This window comes from Spermophilus citellus, assembly GCF_964194105.1.
Source record: "Spermophilus citellus genome assembly, chromosome: 14".
NCBI lineage: Eukaryota > Metazoa > Chordata > Mammalia > Rodentia > Sciuridae > Spermophilus > Spermophilus citellus.
Genome location: NC_138194.1, coordinates 95,730,930 through 95,744,630, shown reverse-complemented (window position 1 = coordinate 95,744,630; position 13,701 = coordinate 95,730,930). Strand labels below are relative to the sequence as shown.

At 33.0% G+C, this 13,701-nt stretch overlaps 1 protein-coding gene across 6 annotated transcripts in view; it reads right to left on the bottom strand.

The window, feature by feature from the left end:
* Positions 1-288: 288 nt before the first annotated feature.
* Positions 289-13,701, bottom strand: part of EFR3A (EFR3 homolog A) — an 84,229-nt gene continuing 70,816 nt past the window's right edge. For 2 of the 6 annotated variants that reach the window (XM_081266605.1, XM_081266601.1), the window contains exons 19-23: positions 12,935-13,038; positions 9,541-9,589; positions 7,559-7,662; positions 6,814-6,863; positions 289-2,970 (exon numbers count right to left, since the gene is read on the bottom strand). In XM_081266605.1, the coding sequence (XP_081122731.1) occupies positions 2,865-2,970; positions 6,814-6,863; positions 7,559-7,662; positions 9,541-9,589; positions 12,935-13,038 (413 nt within the window). In that variant the 3' untranslated portion in view covers positions 289-2,864. The remainder of the gene's footprint in view (positions 2,971-6,813; positions 6,864-7,558; positions 7,663-9,540; positions 9,590-12,934; positions 13,039-13,701) is intronic. The other 4 variants (XR_014018834.1, XM_081266604.1, XM_081266603.1 and 1 more) reach the window with 4 other exon arrangements.

Sequence of the window (13,701 nt, the reverse complement as noted above, 5' to 3'; positions counted from 1 at the left end):
CTCCCAGAAGACTAGCAGATGGGGTTCCATGCCTCCAGTGTAGGTGAGGAGGACCCACTAAGCAACTTGATTTTACTAAAGTCCTCAAGTTTAAATGAAGCAAATACTGAATAAATTTAATCTGGCAAAAGTAATAGCTACTGGGCTGGGGTTGTGGTTCAGCAGTAGAGCACTGGCCTAACACTTGTGAGGCCCTGGGTTCAATCCTCAGCACCACATAAAAATAAATAAATAAAATAAAGGCATTAAAAAAAGTAATAGCTACTATAAAAAATGTACTTATACACAAGTAGTTCAATTTGGTTTTATTGCTCACATATGATTGCACAGTAAATTTTTACATTTAAAAAAACTTCATTACATTTAGCACATATCAGCATGAATAAGACAAATAACTTCTATTTTCAGACAGAAGGAAACATTTTGAGGAGTAAGAAATTAATTGCTGGTAAAGTGTGATATTACTCTAAAAGACAATGAGTTCAGAAGTATCGTGTGTGTGTTTTCAGGTAAATTCTAAGCAAATTCTATGTAAGCGGCCAGACAACACAAGTAAATGAGGGACACTTAAATGTTAACTGTCAATGCCACACAAAATAATGATATTAACAACTGTATACAGCAAAAGAGAATGATTAATAATTTACTGAGTTTTACACATCTAGCAAAAATATAGCAATTCAATGACCTTCAACAAATCCTTACATTTCTGTATCTGAATGGGTTCCAAAAGAGTATGCATACTTTGTCCCTGCAGAAACCCCTCCAGACATGGAAGGCTCAGCCAGAGGAAAGATCCATTTCTTGAAAATCCCTGTCAACAAGATCAGTTTCAGTCTATTGAAACTAGGACATACAGAAGTCTACTGTGATTTAAAATAATAAAAACAAAAATCTCCTCACAAAACCCAAGTCAACAGCTTACAAAGACGAAGAGAAAGGTATGATAAAGATTAATTGCAATGGTTTTCCTTTACATGCATACATGCATTTTTAAATCACTGAAAAATAACAAATTTTGTAGAGCAAAGTTTGTATTTTGCATGAGTGGAAATGAATATATCTTTTCTTAGCTATTAAACTGTATATATTTTCCATACAAAAGCACACAGTGTTAAATTTATAAAATGACATCCAAGTGGATGATGATTGTTTTTGCATGTCCTCCTGCTTAGATTTTATATGCACAGTCAAAAATTAATATATTTCTTTAAAAAGAAGAAAAAAGGAAAATAAAAAACACAACACTTGGCATTCTATCTAGTGACACATTTTACCTTGTAAGAGGGAAAGCTACAGTGACAACTACAACAGGGCCATGTGGTCCTCCAGGGGTGATGTACTGTTGAAAACAAGGTCTAGTTTATCTACATTAATCAATAGCCCAGGATGTCTAAGTACATATGATTACAATTTTTTTCAAGATGGTGCACTTTGGTTTACTAAATGTGCAAGTTCAGTAAAAAGTTTCCTAAACTTTTTCTGTTTCTATGAAAGGTGCCCTAATAACCATAAACACAAGTCAAAACATCCAATCCTTCACTGTAACTTTTCAAACAAAAGTCAAACCTGAATTGTTTTTGAGCTACAATTTTTGATATGTATATTATTTTATGTAAAAAGAAACTGAATCTGAAAAGGCAGAACTATAAAGCTGGTGATTTTATAGAAATGCCCTAAAAGAATTTTCTAAGAATTGCAAAGAAAGTTGTTCATTTTTATCATGTGATAGAATCCACTAAAATCCACAAGGCAGAGTGTCCCTATGACCTGGGCAGCTGAAATCAAAAGCAGCTTTCATTGACAAACCTTAGCACACTTGATTATTAAAACAGACACTCTTTTTGAATGTAACGTAACTAATCCTAAACAGAGATACACACAAGTTTTGGTTCAACTCTTACAAATTAATTTAGTCCATATGAAGAATTTTTTGACTATGAAGATTTAAAACAATGCACCATATAAAAATCTAAATTAATGTGCTCTTAATAGAAATTGAAATGTACAGACTCCTCACAGGTGAACTAGTAGCTGTTTTAAATGTCTGTCTTTTCTATACTAAATATATACTTTATTTAATTAATGTAGCCACAGCAAAATACTACTATAATTTCAAAGCACAGCCTGTAAACTAATACATCTTATGATGTAAAAAATATTGCACAATTCGGTACTGCAAGAGTAAGCTCTAAGTCTTTCAAGGGGTCACACTCTTGGCAGAAAACACAGTATTGCGAGAACAGACATTGTAAAGTATGGCGACTCAGGGTCATAATCTAGGAATACTATTAACAGATGTCTTGTCATTGTGAACACACTGAAGAATATCTAGTGCACATTATTACAGTAGAGGACTGGAGGGAGGCTTATCAAAATTTATCTTAAGCATGGGGACGGAAAGCCACATGACAGTTTTGCAACCCCAGGATTAGGAATATTTTTACTTTTGCAGATAATCAAAAATAAAAGCAATTCTATTTCTGAGAAGTTGTGTAGACATTTAAGAAATACAGTAAACATTTCATACATTTTTAATCCTTTTTTTTAAAAAAATTACATGTTTTTAAAGGTTTAAAATATACTGTTTTAACCATGGAATAACATGAGACAAACACATGTTCAAATTTACAAGCCAACAGAAACCTCAAAACAAAATAACATGGCATGAATTTAACTTTAAAAGTACTATAAAATCATATAGTTCCCAAACTTCTAATATGATATGCCAAGCATTTTGTTAAAGATAAGTTCCCTCATCATTTTGAAGAAGTATGTCAATATGCATTAAGTAAATTCTGAAAACTCAGCTTGGCTTTGATTTTTAGGCTTTAAAATCCTATGCTGAGATCTTTATGAGCCACTCAGTACACACACAAATCTGGAAACTTCATCTCATAGACCGGGACAGATTGGTATTGGGCATGTCCAGAAGTAATGGTCAGTGTTCCTGATGGACTGGGAGGAGGACTATAAAAGAAAAACATGACACTGTCAACAGGCATATTTAGAAGCTGCTCATTTCATAGAGTACTCAATCTACTATCTGCAAACCACAAAGTAAGACTCCTTAACTGGAGAGATCAACAAGATGTAGGTGCTGGCCAGCTGTAAAGCTGTATGGGTTTCAACAACTGAGGTGTTCAGCTTTAAGTCTAAACTGGACATTTCCTTTGGAAAAAACATACCTATGTGTATGTACATATATTTATATAATGTGTGTGTGTGTGTGTATATACACACACACACACACACACACACACACACACACAATATAATTGTTACAGCAGGATTACACTCTCTACTTTCTTATGAGATACTCTGTTTCACAAGCAAATACTCTTTCCTATATAAATGCTGGCCTTTTGATGACAGTATATTTTACCATATGGATAATCATTTTTTAAAAAAATCTGCTGAAAAACACAGGCTTATTTTCATTATTATGAATGTTTATAAGTTTATTCTTATGCATACAAACTTATCCTGCCTGAGTCCTTGGCCAATAGATTTACAAGTAAAACTTCTGAGTCAAAGGGGATTCACAATTTTGACTTGGCATATATTTTAAGATAGACTGGCAATGTATACTTTCAGCACTTTAAGTATGTTATGGTTTGATCTGGCATGTCTTCCAAAGGCTCCTGTGTGGAAGGCTGAGCCTCCACTGCAGCCAATATTCAGAGTTGGTACTCTGTGAAAGTGATAGGATCATGAGGGCTCTGACCTCATGGGTTTATAGTTGATGATGTCCCTTGTAAATAGGTGGAGGAAACTTCAGGAAGTGTGGCCTCTTAGAGGCAGATCACTGGAGGTGTATTTCTCTTCCCTGACCCCTTTTTCTCTCTCTTCTCTCTCTGTTTACAATTTTCCTTGAAGTTAGCAGCTTTGCTCTACTGTACTCTTCAACCTGATGTTCTCTTCACCACAGGCCCAGAAACAATGGAGCCAGGCAAGCATGGACTTAAATCTCAGGAAAAAAATGAGCCAAAATTAATCTTTCCTCTATAAAGTTGATTTCTTAGGTATTTTTTTTTTTTTTTTTACAGTTGGGAAAAGCTGACTAATAACGTACCTGTCCTCTGTTATACTGTTAAAAACTTGGATACTTTTTTTTTTTAAAATCCTTACCAATCTAGCAGGCAAAACAGAATTCATTCCTATTTTTATTTTCAATTTTTAAGTTACACTACTAGTACTGACAAACATCTTTATAGTATTCATTTTGTTTCTTTAAATATGTACACTTTTTGTGTCCACTGCCTGTATTCCTACTCAGATATTTTTCTCTTATAAATTTAGGAAACTAATATTTTGTCATATGATACAAATGCTTTTCTCCAATTCATTATTTAATTATCAATTTCTTTTTTGGCTAAATGTTTAAGAATCTTACACAAAAAAATTCAATTTTCTTTTAACTTTTAGTTTTTGAGTTATGTTAACACCTCCAACAAAGATTATGAAAAAAATATCTGGTATAAATTCTAGTGTTTCTGTATGTTTTTCTAAACAAAGAGTTATTTTTCTATTTTGGGAAAAAGAAATGATGTAGGAATCCTCCTTCACTGATGAACAATCTTTAGCAGTTGTCCAAACAAGGTAACCTCAACATTCTCTGTGTGTGTGCAGAGAGAAGTCAACTTTTTAGTGTGCTCTTTAAAAGGACACTTAAGATGATAATATTCAAATTTCTAAATTTTTTCTCATTGTTATGCTTTAATACTCTTATGAGAACAATGTTAGAATCTGCAATTATAATAATACAGCAAAACAGGAACAAGTGAGAACAAGCAGTTCCATTCACATTTATTTACTAAAATATAGGTAGCTTTTCTTTAAACTCCAATGGATGTGTGGGTGTGTGCAGTTTTAAGTACCTTGTCTATTAATTCCAATAAATGGATAATCTGATGTTGCTTCCTCTCAGTGTATTTATATAACTGCTTCTCTGAACTCCTTATAATTTTTTTGAATATATATATATATTTTTGAACCATCTACTTGCATCCATTGCCTGTACTCCTACTCAGATATCTTTTTCTCTTATAAGGAAACTAATTTTTTGTTACATCAATTTTTTTCCCATGCCCAGGTCACAGTGAATAAAAGAAGGGGGACTGAATTATAAGACTCTTTGTTTGGTCTCTTTTCTGGAGAGCACAAACTCTTTCCTCTGGCTGCTTAGGGCAAGGGAAATGAACATGAGAAAAGGTACTGGCAAGTCTGAAGATTGTGAAGGTGGACTTCATAGCTAGACTTTAGTTCTGTGTCATGCAGGCCATCCCAGAACTGCTACTTGCTGGCTAAGTGACCTTGGATAAGTCACCTAACTTCCATGTGCCTGTCTGTACACTTTAAAATGAGGAAAATCATGACTTATTTTTTAGGCATACTGTAAAAACTAAATGAACCAATGCACTTACCATAGTGTCTAGAGCACCATGCTTGATAAATGTTAACTATTAGTGGTAAGTGCTCAATAAATGTGAGAAGCAGCAGTACCAACAAAATGGAAATAGTCATAACACTTTATTCTAAACTATTTAATTCATATAATTATGTTGGTGTGACTAAATGTAACAGTGATACCTAGCAAATTTTCTCTTAAGAACATGAGTTATGGATTTAAAGTTTGACTATGCCACTCACTAGCTACATGACCTTCAGCAAGTTACTTTCCTTCCCTAAGCCTTAGTAATTTCACCTGAAAATGGAAAAGACATCCTCTACCTACCTTTCAGGGTTGTGGCAAGGATTAGCAAAAATAACAATAAGAAATCTGCAGTATAAGATAAAGTACACAGTGGATATTTGGTATTACAGTTAATGGAAAGCAAAGAAGTAAATGCCCTTACTCAGCAATTTTCTCTGAAAACTAGATTCACAACACGTTGCATATTTCAATTCAATTATCTGTCCTGAAATTTTGTAAATGAGCGATTCTTTACTTAATAGAAGCAGTAGGCATGGTGGGGAAGTGTTTAGAATAAAATGTGAGACTACCGTAAACTTGCTTATAAAAGCAGAAAACATACTGAAATTAAAAAAAAAAAAATCAAACAGACTAGAGCATTTACCAGTCTCTTCCATTTATATGATATAGGTGTTAAAAATATAAAAAATACAACTGATGGAGAAAAAAAAATCCATAAGCACAGCTATGTATGACTTCTTTACTAGGCTGATTTCCACAGTGAAGTCAATGTAAGACCACGTGAAGTTCTATTTTTTTGTAGGGAACTTACAGCTTGCCTTCCCCTCTTCCTGTGCTGCATTACTTAATAATGTATAGACAAAGAATGACCACAGTTATCACAGACACCATGTTTTGGCATATAACAACTCCTAACAGGACTCCAATGAACATGGTATAGGAAAGCTCAAGGAAATTCAATAATTCAAAAGAGCCACATGCACAGGTAGAAAAACATTATTGTCCTGGAAAACACTATGAGGCAGAACTATGTTAAACTTCAGTTTCTGTAAGTTAAAATAGTTAAATATCAGCAATTTCCTAGTTAAACACAACATTAGAATGTGGGTCTTCCAGACTATTCAGATATCTTTATAGGACCATTATGAAGGAATAAATAATCTAAAAGAGGAAGCTAGAAATGCTAAAAGACAACTACAAAAAAATGATATAAGATTCTTTCTGGTAACCAGAATGACCACTCAAAGGGTCACCTTTATGATTTCATGCTCTCTCAATGAAAAGGATAATTACTTAAATATAATCAAGCACAAATTTATAGGAGTCTAGTAGTTTCTATTGTTGTGTTACTGCTGTTGCTGCAACAAAACCCTTACCGTATGGTGAGTTCCAGTATTTGAGCAAGTCTATCATGAAGCAAATTTGCCTGAAAAGAAGAAAAAAATGTTATGAAAGGATTTATAATTTTCCAAATACCCAATAATACAAATGTAATTTAATGAATAATCACAGCTGTAACTGTTAGATAGTACAGAATGTGGGGTTTTTTATTTGTGTTTTTTGGTACCAGGGATTGAACCCAGGGGCACTCAACCCCTGGGCCACAACTCAATCCTTTTTTTAAAAAAAGAAAATATTTTATTTAGAGACAGATCTCACTAAGTTGCTTAGGACCTCAGAAAGTTGCTGTGCCTGGCTCTGAACTTTTGATCATCTTGCCTCAGCCTCTTGAGCTGCTGGGATTACAGGCATGTACAAATGTATCTGGAAGTAAAAATTGTTTTCAATGTTTTGATTTGTCTCATTTATTAGAATTTATTTTCTCTTATTGTTCTTTCTTAGTTACAAACTGACAAATACAAAAGCAATCACAGCAAAATCACCAGAAACCACTATGGAAAAAGCATCAAAGCAACAATATTCACTGACATCCAGCGGGATCTGCCATTTCTATCAGCTTATATCCCATTAAGAAATAATTCAGGCTTTACAGCTAATCCCTCAGAGATTTTGTCCCTGTCTAGTACCTATCCCTGTGTTCTCTGATTTGCCTAAAGTTTGGAACTTACCAACCAATTACCAAAGTTTCTACAAAACCACTTTTACCATCTATTCACTTACTTTGGATTCACACTGTGCTGCGATTTCTTCAAAAGGTGCTTTCTGGAATTTCTCTATCACAAGACGTCTCTTTTCCTTTTCCTGTTCTTCCATTCCATTGGTATCTGTGTAAGTTTACATAAGGATCCATTAAAAGGAATAGTTTCATAAAATCCTGCCAATGATCAAAAAAGCTAATGATCTATCAACCAAAAATAAAGACGATTTAAAGAACTATTCCATAAGGAAAAAAAGCAAAAGGCATAACATTCTTAAAATGTCTCATTAAAGGTGAAATAATACACACACATTAAAAAACTGAACAGAATTAAAGCTCACAGCAGAAAATCTTTCATTGAATACCTCTCTCTCTTATCAAAAACATAAAAAAAAAGAGAGATAATGGTAACTTTCTACAGGTCAAACAACATCAAGAGCTTTCCTGAAGAATGACTCCTTTATTTATAACTATGTCCTTGCACATATGAAGCACTAAATATTTGCTTGACTGATTCTTGACGCTGAGTGAAGTAACAGAAATACAGACTGGGTCACGTAGAATCACACTGAACCTGACCACAACTTGGGAAGGGATTTTTATATTAAGCTGATGTATGTACGATCTCACTCAAGTTTGTAAAAAAGTAAAATAACAATGCATCTTTTTGATATTACTGATATAACAGTGTTTGCCTGCTAAAGAACACAGATATGGTGAGACAATTTTAAAAGCTTAAAGAATGAGTTCATATTCATAATTTATTTATTTAAAAAACAAGGTTTTTTTGTTTGTTTCTTTACCATATTGCCTTTAGTTATTTTATCATCTAAAAAAACACCAACATAAACATGCACATCAGATAGAGCACTAATCTCTAGGGTATCTCTCTCAAAAAGCTAAGTACCAAAAATACAAATGACTCAATCAATAAATGGGCCAAGGACCTGAACAGATACTTCTCAGAAGACGACATTCAATCAATCAACAAATATATGAAAAAAAAAATGTTCATCATTGCTAGCAATTAGAGAAATAAAAATCAAAAAACTAAGATACCATTTCACTCCAGTCAGAATGGCAGCCATTATCAATACAAACAATAGTGAGTATTGGTGAGGATGTGGGGAAAAAGGTATACTCATATACTGCTGGTGGGGCTGCAAAATGGGGCAGCCAATATGGAAAGTAATATGGAGATTTCTTGGAAAATTGGGAATGGAACCACCATTTGACCCAGCTATCCCTCTCCTCGGTCTATACCCAAAGGACTTAAAAACAGCATACTACACAGATATAGCCACTTCAATGTTTATAGCAGCACAATTCACAATAGCTAAACTGTGGAAGTAACTTAGATGCCCTTCAATAGATGAGTGAATAAAAAAATGTGGCATATATACACAATGGATATTACTCAGCAATAAAAGAGAATAGAACCATAGCATTTGCAGGTAAATGGATGGAGTTAGAGAAGATAATGCTAAGTGAAGTTAGCCAATCCCCAAAAAACAAATGCTGAATGTTTTCTCTGATATAAGGAGGCAGATTCATAGTGGGGTAGGGAGGGGGAAAGTGGGAGGAATAGACGAACTCTAGATAGGGCAGAGGGGTGGTAGGGGAAGGGAGGGGATCTGGGGTTAAAAATGATGATGGAATGTGATGGACATTATTATCCAAAGTACATGTATAGAGACATGATTTGGTGTGAATATACTTTGTATACAACCAGAGATATGAAAAATTGTGCTCTATACATGTAATAAGAATTGTAATGCATTCTACTGTCACATATAAATAAAAAAATTAACTAAAAAAAAAAAGAAAAAAGTATAGTCAGGTATTATGCCATGTGCCCCCTTTGCACATGGTTAAAAGAGTTGAACACTGAATATTAAAAGAAAGTTTGTGGTCTTTGGATCTGTAAATTGATAATAAAAAGCATGCAACATTAAAAAAAAGATGAGTTAGATATTAGAGAGTTAACTAGTGCAGGATATCTCACCAATTGCTTTCTTCAATGTTTCAAAGGTAATTTCTTCAGTGTTACTAACCTAGACAAAAGTGATTCAAGTAAAACTAGAGTTAAGAAAAGTCAATATAAATAACACCTTCACCTAGTTATGAGTCATCTAGGAGCTTTCACAACAATTTCTTCTTCTCTATGTTGGCTTCATTTGTGACTTACGCTTTAGATATCAAGTAGTCTCCACTTTTTCACTAAGTGTAACACTGGCCTACTGCAGGGTTTCCCCAAAACAAGCCTACAGATTAGCATGAGACTAGCAGAAATAGGGCAGCAGCAGCAACTCAGCTATTCTGTATTACAGAATAGTCTCCACTATAGATATCCCCCGACCCAACTGTGAGTGATATATGTATGATCAATGATTTGAAACAGGCTGAGATTATATGGACATACATCTTTATTTATTTGTTTGTTTATTTATTTATTTTTGATACCAGGGATTGAAACCAGTGGAACTTAACTACTGAGCCACATCCCCAGCCCTTTTTTATATTTTATTTAGAGACAGAGCCTTGCTAAATTGCTGAGGCTGGCTTTGAATTGGTGATCCTGCCTCTGCCTCCTGAGCCACTGGGATTATCCATGTCCAGTTTATGAAAATTTTTAGCTATATGGTAAATAAGAACTAATATTCTACAGCCTCTAAATTTTTGGTGTTATATGTTATTTACAACTGGATCTTGTGAGGTCAACCAACAAATTTCTATTTTCTGCAAGTGTCCTTCAACTGGAGCTCTCAAATATCTTTTACTTTGAATTATGTAAAAGATATGAAATCAAACACTTTATGATTTTTTAAAAAAAAGTTCAGAACACTTTTTGTGGCACCAGCACGTTTTCAGAAGGCATAATAATACATCCAGTTACTACAGTTATCTCTGAATAACAATGAAAAAATGATATGTGAGTACTTGCCTGGACTTTGGTCATCCCTAATTTTAGCTCATGAGCTTCTTTTGCTAAGTCTAAGGCAGCAAGACTAACGAAAGCAAAAGACTTCCCGCTCTCTACCTTAGCTTCTCTGTAATACAAAGGCTTTAGCTGGAAACCAAGCAGCAAGAGATCCACTACCTCAGCTTTCCTACTGAGGGTTCACATTTCTAGTTGAAGTCAGATTAAACTTGGGAATCTTCAGTTGCTTTGTTCTAGATATTTGGAGCAGACATACAAGATTAGGCTCTGGCTGATTAATTACCTGTACCAAAAGTAATCTAGTACTTTAATGAAAAAAATGACTCTCTGTTGGTTTTAGACGTGGCTAAGCGCCAAAAACAGGAGACTTTTAAGAAACAACTAAAGTACAGTAGAAATGAGAATGCTAGCATTCTTGTTACACTGGTGGTTTTTTTTTTGTTTTTTTGGTTTTTTTTTTTTTTTTTAGTTTATAAAGATTATTTTAAAGTTTGAGCAAGTATTCAGCAGTAACTGGTAAATAGCTTTTATAAATTTCTCTGGTCTTCTATGAAATTAATTAATTAAATTTTGCCTAGGAGGTAATTTTATTCTCTTTTGGTATCTGAACAACCTTTTCTAATATATAAAAGCAGATTCCACAATTGTTAATAATGAGTTTTAAACTCAAATGTCCTCAAATAAATGTGATACTAAATTGTACTTTCTAGATACTCAATGCTAAACAAATATGTCTCACACTTAGGACTTAGCAAAACAAAGTTTTTGAAAAGTTAATAAATGTATTCGTGGGCACTTAATGTAAAATGTAATATATTCCTCCTATATTACATTTGTGCAAATGTGTTTCCAATTCATTTTATCAAAACAAATGGAAGCTTGTCAAGTTTCAAGTGCTATATACATATTTTTGTATGAAAATTTAAAAATTAGCTAACAAAAAGAGAAAGGAAAGCCTTCCTCTGTACATTTATGAATATATTCATGTACACAGTAAATCTTGCCATCATATACATCCACAAGAGAGGGTCCTAATTAGTATATATATTCCATGCTTATACAATCATATCAAAATGGACTCTACTGTCATGCACAATTTAAAAAAAAATAAAATTTAAAAATTTTTTTAAAAAAGAGAATGGAATAATATATGCTGCACCCCTTGAAAAATTAAGTCTATAAACTAAGGCTTTGAATGAATTCTTCCCTAACAAAGGTAATACCAGCAAATTTATAATTAAAAGAACTAGCAAATTTATAATTAAAAGAACTCTCCTTCCTAGGAATGTATAAAATTAAAATGACTTTGAAGAGGCAAATTTAGAGAAGATTTCTCTTAAGTTTAAACTGGCAAGCAACTTTAAACCAATCTTAATGCCTTAATGCCTTTAATTTCCCTCATAGATGAAGTTTTGACACTTTATAAAGGTAGTGAATATGTGGCTTCACAAAATGTATAAGAACTGCCTGTTCAACTACTTTTGATGCTCTACTAATAATTTCTTAATATAGCTGATGAATTTTGTGTAACTGAGCAGAACATAGAACATACAAGTTAGCTTACTATTCTCTGATCACTAAATAATTTTAATTTCTGAAAATGAATTAACTGACAGGGAATAGGGGAGAAAGGAGAATGAGAAAGCACTAATTCAGACAACTTCTTTCTTTCTCTTTTCTTATATGGAGATATCTTTAATTATTTTTATTGTGCCAATGAAAAATAATAAATACCCTAGGAAGGGAAACAATAGATACACTATGACAGGTTGGCATTTCAGTACTTTTACTGGCCTATCAAAGCATACTCTGATGATTTGTGTAACATAAATGTTAGAGAACATTGACTGCTTCTCCTTTCTATAACTCAGGAGGACACATTCTTATGCTCTACTGAAACAGGAGGAGAGCAGCCACAGTTCTTAAAGAGTATAGTTTATTGATTCAGCTTAAGCTACACACATCATATATGCTATTCATAATAATACAACAATTTTCCTTCACAAGTGAAGTTATGACACTTTCTAAATGTAGTGAGCATGTGACTTCACTTAAAAGTGTATAATTCTATTTGTTTCTGTAATTAATATTTGATGAATTTTAAAAAAATAAACAGGAATTAAGAGATTCTGCTAATTTAACAACAGGCCTTATCTAGCATTTATTTCCAAAAGAAATTTAGTTGTGCTTTATAGTCCCTTTTATTACACTGAATTACAATGTAAAATCTAGTATATACAATATACCATGTTAAGTTTATATATCTTTTAGATAGCTGCAATGGGTTCTGTAATAGAAATTATAAAAAATAAACTAAATCAGATTAATTTCTAGTAACAATTCAGTTGATCTGGGGATACAGTTATAGTTTCTCCTGTATTAAAAGTATGCAGGGTGAAAATTTCTTTTAACTGATATCTGTCACAACACAGTATTCCATGAACTAGCAGTCACTTACCACATCATCAGAAGGAATGGTGTTGGGTAAAATATCCACCTGAATAGACACGGTGTCCACAATACTTTTTCTTCTAGAAAGACGATCTTCATCTAAAATAAAAGCTGTTTTCTCTCATTATTTGTTACTTATAAATGTTACACTGATTTTTATTTGTAAACACTGCTTATTTCAGATTTTTAAAATTCAGAAAATTATGAGGTTTTTGTTCTTTCTAAATAGAGCAGTGTTTTTTCAGTCTTTTTTTTTTTTTAAAGGAAAGTGTTATTTTAATTAACAAATAATTAAACATACTTATGGGGCACAATGCAATATTTTAATATGTGTATACATATGTGAAATAATCAAGTCAGAGTCATCAGCATATCCATCACCTCAAGTATTTATCAATTCTTTATGGTGGGGACATATAAAATCCTCTCTTAGAAAGAAATCAGGAAAACAATTCCATTCAAAATAGCCTCAATAAATAAGTAAATTAATATCTAGGAATAAATATAAAAGAAGGTGAAACACCTCTACAATGAAAACTACAGAATGTTGGAGAAAGAAATTGAAAAGGACCTCAGAAGATGGAAAGCACTCCCATGTTCATGGATAGGCAGAATTAATATTGTTAAAATGGCCACATGTCCAAAAACATTACAGAGATTCAACATAATCTCCATCAAAATAAAAATGACAAAAACTGCATGGTATTGGCATAAAAATAGACACATAGACCAGTGGTAGAGAGTAAAAGACAAAGATAAAGGGGTTGGGAGGAA